The following is a 12,136-nucleotide window of genomic DNA, read 5'->3' on the forward strand; positions in this document are numbered from 1 at the left end:
ACTTATTCAAATAGGCAAACTATTTTAGCCCCTTGCCTCTCTAAAGCATTTTCATTTGTCATAGACATCCATGCTTGTTTTCAGATTTTTAGTTAGCCCTTGTTTCAAATGTTCCAAGTCATATAAAGCCTTCCTTTCATAAATGCCAAGTCACTCTAGTAGTTGAAGAAAATTTGGGGATGTGTATCATATGATGCATGGATGCCAGGGAGATATGTTGTGTGTGTCTCATGTGATACATAGGACAGGCAAAGAGTTAATTATACCAGACAGAAAGTAAAATTATTTTGGTCACCATCGATTACCCACACTGGTACTCATAGGGCTTTACACCCATATGCATGTACAAGCACAATGAAAATTCATCTACTGTTTAACCCAGGGGTTCTCAACCATTTTGTCTCCCTTTGATTCCTATTTTACTTGGATGGATCTCCGTAGTCATTCGATGTTTAAAAAATCCTATTGTATTTTTATAATTAAATATTAAGATTTGTATAAAAAATGTTAAGACATTTTGTGTATTGTGGACATATAACTAGTTTTTTGTGCATAAACTTTACTGGTCTGAAGCACAAATTTTTATGGCCACTGAAGAATTACTGTGGACGCCCAATTTACTATATTGCATCTGTGGATCCCCTAAACTCTTATATGGGTCCCCAGGGTTCAAATGGACCCTGGTTGAGAACTCTTAGTTTAATCTTTTAACATTCATATTACTCTGTCAAATGTCATGCCTGTTTATTCACATGGTTTTGAATTAATTAGGCATTATCTCATTGCTTCAAAATTTTGACGAATGTTATTGTTTAATTTTAGAATGACATTATAGAGCATGTATGAGAAGCCAAATCTAGCAGGTTTGAACATAAAACAGGTACACTATTTGTGCAGGATATGACTGAATTAAATGCTAAAGGTTAAAATTTTTCTCTTATTGCAGGCACGTGAACTTGTATTGAAGCAAATTGCTGATGACCGGCAGCACCAGAAACTATTACACTCCAGTCCAGTCTCGACCAACGTGACACCCCCAATAACACCGACAGCACTGCCGTCTATAAGTCCAGACCTTACTTCGGACAATGCAAATCAGTCCCCTCTCACCTGCAATGTCTTGGTAAGCTATTATTCATTTTGTTTGTTCTTTCCCCTGTGTTGCCGTTTCTCTTAATTGGATTTACATCTTCATACATATCCTAGTTTGTTGATATCATTATTGGCTGCATTGTCATAGCACAACAAACGTATTCATCATAGTCACCATGGCAACTGAAAAGCATCACCCTGGTCACCACAATCATCATAATCATTATCATAACTATCAATGTGACCTCCACCACTACCACCATTAACATATAATCACTGACATTTTGATAACCAACACTGTTATCACCATCACCACAGTCATCATCAGCTCTCTATCTATTGTTGATATCACATCATAACCAGCAAACTCAACCATCAACATCATCACTATTACTACCTTGAAATACCGTCACCAATTACTAGTAGCATCACTATCATCACCAATCTCTTTATTATTAGTATTAGGCAGGGGCATAGCCATGTGGTTAAGAAGTATACTTTCTAACCACATGCTTTCAGGCTCAGTCCCACTGGGTGGCATCTTTGGCAAGTGTCATCTACTGTTATCCCCGGCTGACCAAAACATAGTGACTGGGTTTGGTAGACAGAAATTGAAAGAAACCCATTGTATTAATATATATCTATATCTATATTACAATAAAATTTTATATCTTGGACATAGAATTACCCAAGGCTTTGAATCCACAAGGCCAAAGCCTTGTGAACAGCTCATCAGTCTCTATACAAAGATAGAAGTTTAACATTTCTACGGTGCGGACATAAGGAAATGCTCAGAAATCAAGAAATATGTCTTAACAAAAAAACGTTAATAAGGACAGATTCTCTCCTCTGAACCAGAGGAAACCCCAACTCTTATAGACCTGAAGAGGCCTAACCAGCAAATGGGGAGATCCAATTTTCCAGTAAGTAGCACTTGAAGTGGACACATTTAGAAAACACTTCTTTACGTCTATTTAATGCACCAGGTTCTGTATAGTCCTTTAGAATTTTGGCTCTCTCTGTGATGCAGATCTTGCAACGGCCACTTCCATTAATATTTGGGCCTGGATGATCAATTAATTTCCACCTGATATCACACGGGGTCCATTGATCTTTAAGGTGTCACACATGGTGGGCCAGGGATGTGACAAACCGTCTTTCTGGGACTCTGAAAGATGACTGGTGGTTAAGAAAACGTCTTTGAAAGAAGTACTGGCGGATCAAATATATTTACAAACATGAGATGTGGCCTGATTCACACCCCTGGTAACATATGGTGCGGGGCTGGTCATCCCTTCAGTGTTGAAGATAATTATTTAGTCATCATCTGTGGTGGTGGTACTGGGAATGCCAGATATCTCCTCCATGTCACTGGTCAGTTTTGGCATGATTTTTACAGCTGGATACCCTTCCAAATGCCAACCACTTTACAATGTGGACTGGATGCTTTCTACATGGTACCAGCACTGGCAGGGTTACCAAGTAACTTGCAAGACAAAATATTTTCAGAGAGGAGGGGGCATTGGAGGAGGGGATATTGTGTCAGATGATGAAAGGTTACAGTATGACAGAGAGACAGGGTAGCAGAAACAGGTGTCTTCCTATAGAGGAGGGAGCCTGACCAGAGAGAGAGAGAAGAGGAAGAGACCTACTTTATATAAAAATGTATAAAAACACACACGACCCATTCCAGCATGGAAAATGGACATTAAACGATGATGATGATGATGATGATGATATACACACACACAAAAGAGAATTCTCTCAGATGTCTTACCAAATCCACTCACAAGGCTTGGGTCAGTCCAAAGCTACAGTAGAAGACACTCACCCAAGGTGCCATGCAATGGGACTAAACCTGGAACCTGTGTGGATGGGAAGCAAACTTCTTACCACACAGCCATGCCTCCTTTTACTGAATACAGTCTAGAATGAGTTCACTGCATTAACCTATTGCTTCTCAAACTGTCAAATGTAAGCCTTTCCCCTCAAAATATATTAGTGAACATTTTTTACCACTCCACTTATTATTAATTAATGAGACGACAAAATAGCATTTGCATTCAATTAATCCTTTTTTCTTTATAATGGTGTTGGACATGATAGCAAAATTTGTAAACCATCTTAACTTTATTAAACTCTACACTACCCGTGACCTGTTGGGTCACCAATAGTTCAAGGTACCTGAAAAAACTGCATATCTCAGTAACCCATGGTCTGATTTATGCGAAACTTGTTTTATTGCGTTTGTATTCACATGAGCATCCAATTCATGACGTCTTCTGCTTTTGCTCGTTTCCCTCTGTTTTGCCAGATGCTCAGCTCTCTGAGCTGATCTCTCCTGCTTCTGTCTCTTTTCCCTCTGTTCTGCCAGATGCTCAGCCCTTGCTTTATCAGTCTCATCAATCCTTCTATTCGCATGCCTGTCTCGATCTTGGGTAAATATTTCATAAAGAACCTGTTTGTACTTCGGTGTGAAATGATTTTTTTCACGGGTTTTTCCAAGTGGATTCAATGTATCTCACCACCAAACCCACCGTTAGGCACTTTTTTCTGGAAAAGAAAAGGGGGTGCGATGGTGGGGGGCCTTGGAATTTCCCGGGAAAACCAGCAAAGTTTTGTTTTGTGAGTTTTCTTTTCCAAGTTATTTCACATGCTTTCAACGAATATGACATCGAAATCACATGTAAACGGCTCCTTTCCCCAGAAATGGGAAGATTTGGTCACTATTTCTTGCATGCCTTGCTACCATGTAACAGGTATTTCAGGTCCTTTATTACAAATAGCTGTTACATGGTAGCAGACTGTGCTAGAAATAGCACTCTTTCACTCTCCCCTTTCATCTTTACAGCTCTGTTGGACATTTTCTATTGTGTTACTTATACATATGTCTTGTCTTGCCTCAGAGCCCTATGACCTTTGTTTTGTTTGCATAAAATAATATATTTTGCAGATTTACATTTATACTCATGTCATATTCATAGCTGTTTTATCATTGTCATCAATGTCCTCTCACTATTCCCAACAGCTTTTCACTGTTGATGCCATCAAAAATGAACAATATTATTATTAAAGGCATGAAATTGTAATGATTGTTTTAGATAACTGACGAGGGAGGAGCATGTCCATGTCTTGTGTGTGAATTTTCTGTTCATTCCTTGTCATGGTTCTGTTTAATTTTTGAAACTTTATATACAGTGTGTCCACAAAAACACTCCCAGCTGCGTTGCTGTGGGGTGGTGGCCATCTTGGATTTCCTTCTGCTCACATCAAAGATGGTAAGTCACCAGAAAATAAAAGAAAATATTATTGTTAGGGAATCTGTGGATAACATATTTATCAATTTATTTGAATTACTTTAGATACCATAGCATCATGATATCAGGGAGTGTTTTTGGGGACACCCCATATATATATATATATATATATATATATATATATATATATATATATATATAGAGAGAGAGAGAGAGAGAGAGAGAGAGAGAGAGAGAGAGAGAAGAGAGAGAGAGAGAGAGAGAGAGAGAGGACAAATAATAATAATAAGGCAGAATGCTAAGCTGAAAGCATATTTTAATATAGATGTGCATAAGGAGGATTAAAAGGGATTTCTAACCGGCTTTCATTGCATGGCAAATTTTCAAGAATAGGGGAAATGAAAATAATGTTTTTTACAAAAATATAAAAAATATATAAAAAAATAAATATACCAATACATTATATTGTCTTTGAGTTTTTAAAGTTCAATGGTAATCCATGTAGATAATTGTTAGATAGAATAGGATGCATGGAATTAAGAATGGTGTTGTGTTTAAAAAAGGCTGAGAGTCTGTGTTAAACAGGAAGTGTAGTGTCAAAACAGGAAGTGTGTAAAATTTTTATTATGATCACTATGGATCTACATACACAAATTGATACAAAAACAATACAAACAGATGTACAAAATGTATGAGTTCTTATAAGTTTTTAAAAATTTTTACGATGTCTTTATATAAAATTTACAATTTAAATAACGATGACTTACTTTTATTTCCTTTTGAATATTCAGACATACATATGCATACATACCCACACACACATATATATCTATATAAATATATACATATATACACATTTTTTTTTTCCTCTGTCTGTGTGGTTGTGCATGATGCAGATTTTTTTTTTGTTTGGGGAGGGGACTCTGGCGTGTGCTGTTTTTTCCTTTTGTTGCTCGCAGTTGAGAACTCCATCTTTGCCGTTTCGTTCTCCACTACGGCAACCATTTTCTCACTCTCTTGTTCTTGTTGTTGTTGTTTTTTTTTCTCAGTGTTTCCACTCTCCACTTCGACGGTGACTGCTCTATCTTTTCCTTCCTCGTCCGCTTTCGGAGGAGGGGCGTCACCCGCTTTAACGGTGTTTGGCTTTTTTTTAATACAGGCCAAACGGACGTGACCCTTCTGCCCACACTTGAAACATCTGAGTCGATGTCCCTCCACCGACACGCGGATGGTGTGCCCCTCCCCCACAAACACCCTATCGGGCAAATTTTCAAATGTGTTGTTTTCAGCTTGGACCACAATTTCTCCAACTGGTCGCTTCCTTCCTCTTCATACTCAGAATATTTATTTTTTCCTCAACGTCGAATATTACCGCTGCTGCCGCCCACATTACGTCGTATCTGAATGGTATGTCCTCTATGGTTACCCATGCTGTTCTTTTTCCCATGTAAGTGGGCAGCAACATGATTGTATCATTTTTCAACGTTTCCGTTGATACCTCCCTCGCCATTTCAGCCGAGTCGAAGTGCACCTCAACCGTTGCACTTCGTACTCCGCGGTTGACGTGGCGGACCTTTGGCCATATTGGTGCCAGACACATTTTGACCAGTTCGTTACGAACCTCAGCAATTTTTTTCTCCTTTATATACCACAATTTTTTCCTTCAGGGCATTGATAGTCTTGGGTGGTGGAATCAATTTGGTTTCACCATCCACCTTTTGGATGTACTTTCTGAAAGCGTACAGACTTTCTTTTACAACTTTTAATTCTATGGTGTTTCCACCAACAGCCTGAGAAAAACTTTGCTTTTCCTTTAGCATACCTTCTCCCTGAATGGGAACGTTGCTCTCAGCTGTCGCCATTCTTGTCACAAAGACAAAAAATCTTGTCGCAAAGACAAATAATTGTGTTGGTAATTTCCAGCCCCGTAGGGCAAAAACAACTGTTAAACAACCAGTTACTGAATTTTACAGTTCAAAAATATATCACAATAACACACGGAGAAGAACTCACACAGACGTAGCAGCAAAGAAATGTTGAATCACAAGTTACAATATTCCAAACAGGAAGTGTGTGTAAGGGAAGACAATTCTGTGGGTTTTATACTCTTTAGTTGGAGTTCTGGACTCTTTGTCAACAGGAAGAGTATAAAACCCACAGAATTGCCTTCCCTTACACATACACTTCCTGTTTTGACACCACACTTCCTGTTTAACATAAACTCTCAGCCTTTTTTAAACACAACACGATTCTAAATTCCATGCATCCTAATCTATCTAACAATTATCTACATGGATTACCATTGAACTTTAAAAACTCAAAGACAATATAATCATCATCATCATCATCATTGTCGTTTAACGTCCGCTTTCCATGCTAGCATGGGTTGGATGATTTGACTGAGGACTGGTGAAACCGGATGGCAACACCAGGCTCCAATCTAATTTGGCAGAGTTTCTACAGCTGGATGCCCTTCCTAACACCAACCACTCAGAGAGTGTAGTGGGTGCTTTTATGTGTCACCCGCACGAAAACGGCCACGCTCGAAATGGTGTCTTTTATGTTCCACCCGCACAGGCCAGTCCAGGGGCACTGGCAACGATCTCACTCGAAAATCCTACGGGAGCCAGTCAGGCGGTACTGGCAACGGCCACGCTCAAAATGGTGTCTTTTATGTGCCACCCGCACAAGAGCCAATCCAGGGGCACTGGCAACGATCTTACTTGGCTTGCCGGGTCTTCTCACGCACAGCACATTTCCAAAGGTCTCGGTCAGTAGTCATCGCCTCGGTGGGGCCCAATGTACGAAGGTCTTGACTCACCACCTCAGCCCAGGTCTTCCTGGGCCTACCTCTTCCACGGGTTCCCTCAACTGTTAGGGTGTGGCTCTTTTTCACGCAGCTATCCTCATCCATTCTCACCACATGTCCATACCAGCGCAATCGTCTCTCTTGCACACCACAACTGATGCTTCTAATGTTCAGCTTTTCTCTCAAGATACTTACACTCTGATGGGTATTCACATTGACATTACACATCCAACGGAGCATACTGGCTTCATTTCTTGCGAGCTTACGTATGTCCTCAGCAGTTACAGCCCATGTTTCACTGCCATGTAGCATGGCTGTTTGTACGCATGCGTCATACAGTCTGCCTTTTACTCTGAGTGAGAGTCCCTTTGTCGCCAGCAGGGGTAAGAGCTCTCTAAACTTTGCCCAGGCTATTCTTATTCTAGCAGCTACACTTTCAGCGCACCCACCCCCACTACTAACTTGGTCGCCCAGATAGCGGAAGCTATCGACTCCCTCTAGTTTTTCACCCTGGAATGAGATAGAAGTTGTTTCCTGTTTGTTTACAGTCTTTATTGCACCTGAACATCTGCCACAAACAAAAACTAACTTGCTAGTTAACCTGCCTTTGATGTTGCTGCACCTCTTATGTGTCCATAGCTTGCACCGGGTACATCTTATAGAGTTACTACCTACTCCTTTTCTACATACTGAGCAGGGCCATCTACCTGAAGGGGTTTGTGTTTTATCTACCTTCCTACTTATTAGGATTTTGGTTTTAGCTAGGTTGACTCTAAGGCCCTTCAATTCTAGACCTTGCTTCCACACCTGAAACTTCTCCTCTAGTTCTGATAGTGACTCCGCAATTAGGGCAAGGTCATCAGCATAGAGGAGCTCCCAGGGGCAACCTGTCTTGAACTCCTCTGTGATTGCCTGGAGGACTATGATAAATAAGAGGGGGCTGAGGACGGAACCTTGGTGGACCCCTACCTCTACCCGGAATTCATTGCTGTACTCATTTCCAACCCTCACCTTACTGGCAGCATCTCTGTACATGGCTCGCACAGCTCTCACTAACCATTCTTCTATCCCAAGTTTCCTCATTGACCACCAGATAAGGGATCGGGGGACCCTGTCAAAGGCTTTCTCCATGTCAACGAAAGCCAGGTACAGAGGTTTATCGTTAGCTAGGTATTTCTCCTGCAGCTGTCTCACTAGAAATAAGGCATCAGTAGTGCTTTTACCTGGCACGAACCCAAACTGCATCTCATCTAAATTGATTCGCTCCCTAATTAGTTGGGCTATGACCCTCTCTGTAACTTTCATAACCTGATCTAACAGCTTGATGCCTCTGTAATTATTTGTATCTAAAGCGTCACCTTTACCTTTGTAGCAGTTGACTATGATGCTGCTACACCAATCATTGGGTATGACTCCTTCGTGTATCACCTGGTTCGTAATACAGGTGACTAGGCTATAGCCAACACTGCCAGATATTTTGAGCATCTCTGCAGTGATTCCTGATGGGCCGGGGGCTTTCCCGGTCTTCATACTCTTAATTGCTTTATCTACCCTGGTACTATCATCATCATCGTTTAACGTCCTGGTATATTTTTTTTTTATATATTTTTTTATATTTTTGTAAAAAACATTATTTTCATTTCCCCTCTTCTTGAAAATTTGCCGGTTAGAAATCCTTTTTAATTCTCCTTATGCACGTCTATATTAAAATATGCTTTCAGTTTAGCATTCTGCCTTATTATTATTATTATATTTTTTTATTTTCCTATTATTTCTCCACGTGCGGTTAACACGACTCCACCATTTACTGACTTATAATATATATATATATATATATATATATATATATATATATATATATATATATATACAGTAAATAACAATTATAATCCTTGGATGGAATTTATAAATATTCTAATGCATCGCTAAGCGCATTTACACAAATCAGATGTTTCTTAAGATCATAGTCAATGTTCTTAAGAAACATGTAATTTGTGGAAATGCAAGTAAAGATACATCAAAATATTTATAAATTCCAAGAATTATTATTGTTATTACTATATTCATCCTACATTATATTAGCACAGATCACTGCAACCCCAAAAAGCTGTTTAAGCCAGTTTGGCATCATAAGGCTGTAGCCAGCATAAGAGGATAGGAGCTTTTATATGCATGTTCAAAATGTTTCCCATAAATGAATTTAAAGGATATAAATACACACACATGTACACATACACACAGTGACATCTTGGTATAAGAATAACTTTCATTATGAACAAATCGGTTTACATAAAATGTCTTGGGTGATGAACAGTATCTCAAGTAACCAATACGCAAGCTGGCAACAAACTGGGAGTACCAGCAAAAGAGCATCAGTAGCTGTCTGGTTATCACTCATGGCACATCCCTGCTTGAATTGACTGTGCCTATTTTGAATTTCTTATGCGAAGAATATTTCCAGTTTACAAACATTTTGGGTGATGAACAGCTTTCAGGAATGAATCAAATCCATAAACAGAGGTTCCACACTATGTGGAACTGAATTCTTTCAGTTTTCATTTGCCAAATCCATTTGCAAGACTGTTTAGCCTGGGGCTGTTGTAAAACACATTTGCCCAAAATGCCATGCAGCAGAACTAAACCTAAAGCCATGTAACTGGGAAGCAAACGTTTTAAATGCACAGTCATCCCTGTACAGTGTGCTACATTAATGAACACATGATTTTGTCACTAAAGCTTCTTTTGGACATGTGATCACATCTTGTGTAGAATAATAAAGGGAAGTTACTAATCCTTTCCCAAATCATGTAAACTAATATATATTCCCTACCTGCACAGGAAGCTATCATATTGCAGGATTACTCACTTTTGGCAGCTGAGTAAGCTGAAACAACAGGAAATGAGATGTTTTGCTCAAGAACACAATGTGTTACCTGGTCTAGGAATCAAAACCACAATCTTATGTTCATGAAGACAACACCCTAATCATTAAGCCACGTGCCTCTGCAGTTACTGATCAGTCGCTATTGATATTGATCCTTTACTCTCACAGTGAGTTTGAAAACGTTTTTGGATAAAGTATGCTGTTTGTATAATTTTTTAACCCTTTAACATTCAGGTTCCTCTGTCAAATGTAATGCTTATTTATTCAAATTGTTTTAATTTAATTATGCATTATCCCTTAGCTTTGAAATTTTGATAATATGTTTGTTTATTTTTAGAATGTCATTGTTGGGTAGGTGTGAGAGGCAGGGTCTGGTCAGTTTGTGCATAAAAACAGGTAGAATATTTATACTCAATATGGTCAGCTTAAATGCCAAAGGATTAAAAATTTATTCTCTCTGCGTGAATCGGTCAAAAGATTAACCAAAAAAATTGGTCATCAGTCATCCTTATTATGTTGCTCTACTGCTTCTTCTTTATCTGAAAGTTCATCTCAACTATTTGGCACCAGTTTACATTCAAGCAGTCTCTGAAGGACTTAATGTAAACATCTGCTGAGAAAAACTATAGCAATTCTTTTAATGAATTAACAAACACTGGGGATGGCAGTGAAAGAAGATTTCATCGACTGGAACTGAACTGTGGATTAGTTTCAATTACTAGTCAAAACAATTTCATGATTCACCTGGGAAGAAGGATAATACTAACTTATCCTCACCTCTAACTCAAGAGATCTATGCTGAATTATAAAGCATCGTTATGCAACTAGCTGATCTAAATCAGTGTTATAATTAATTAATGGGAATGTATTATATTGGCATTGTCTAAGCCAAATGACATTGACTGTTCATTTGAAAAGGTCAATCATAAAGGTTGATAAATATTAGAGATGAGAGAACCAATAGTTCATGATGATGTTGTCTGGAGTTGCAATAATTTGTCTAGAATTTCGTACACAAAGTACGCACACACACACATGCACTCACCCACCCACACACATGCACACACACACACATCCACATACACACACACACATTCACTCACTCACGCTCTCTCTCACAAACACACCTACACATTCATGGATATGTATATATCTTTCATCTTTTACTTTCAGTCATAGGTTTGTTACCATACTGGGGCACCGCTTTGAAGGGTCTAGTTGAACAAATGAACTCCAATATATTTTTTTAAAGCCTGGTGCTTATTCTGTTGATCTTTTTTTTTTTTACTGAATTGCTAAGCTATGGGGATGTTAAAAAAAACAACTCTGGTTGTGGTGGGGCAAACACAAATACACACACACACACATACACACACACAAAATGAGCTTTCAGTTTTCATCCACCAAATCTGCTCATAAAGCTTTGGTTGTCCTGGGACTACAGTAGTAGACACTTTTCCAATATGCCATGCAGTGGAACTGAACCTGACAAATGGGAATTGGATGCTAAATGAAGAAGGTGGTGGAGTGTGTGAGTCTCTGTGTGTGTGTGTGTGTGTGTGTGTGTGTAAAAAGGTGAGTCAGAAAGTAATTCAATTTTTTATTAGCATTACTTTCAGATCCACCTTCATACATGTAACTGCCAAGCAGTATTTAGGCATAAGCAAAGTTTAGGTTAGTTAAAATATGTTTGTGACATATTTCAACTGCTAAAAGGGAAATTCACTGCAGTTACCACAGATAAAATTTTTGTCTTATGGTAAAAAGGTTTGAAAACATCCTATTGTTGAAATCTATCAGGATTCCCGGACATCGATGTTTCTAGCTTGTTGGCTTTTATCATTGGGAAGTACCTAAGAGAGGCAACTCTGAACAGATCTTATAAAGCGATAGCTTTATGTAAAATACAGTCAACAACACTGACTAATTTGCGCTGGTAGATTGCCAGATTGTAGAAATTACCAAAATATTAGTGTCAAGGGGATGTTAAAAAAACAACTCTGGTTGTGGTGGGGCAAACACAGACACACAAACACACACACACATATATATATATACATTTTTTCGAAGGGCTTCTTTCAGTTTCTGTCTACC

General features: G+C 38.8%; 1 protein-coding gene across 1 annotated transcript in view; it reads left to right on the forward strand.

Moving 5' to 3' along the window:
- Positions 1-12,136, forward strand: part of LOC106872789 (uncharacterized) — a 433,274-nt gene that overhangs the window by 253,564 nt on the left and 167,574 nt on the right. Inside the window, exon 5 of the mRNA XM_052969923.2 lies at positions 947-1,123. Coding sequence (XP_052825883.2) covers positions 947-1,123 — 177 coding nt within the window. The remainder of the gene's footprint in view (positions 1-946; positions 1,124-12,136) is intronic.

The sequence above is a fragment of the Octopus bimaculoides genome, chromosome 1, assembly GCF_046866305.1.
Source record: "Octopus bimaculoides isolate indiv1 chromosome 1, ASM4686630v1, whole genome shotgun sequence".
In the NCBI taxonomy this organism is placed as follows: Eukaryota; Metazoa; Mollusca; class Cephalopoda; order Octopoda; family Octopodidae; genus Octopus; species Octopus bimaculoides.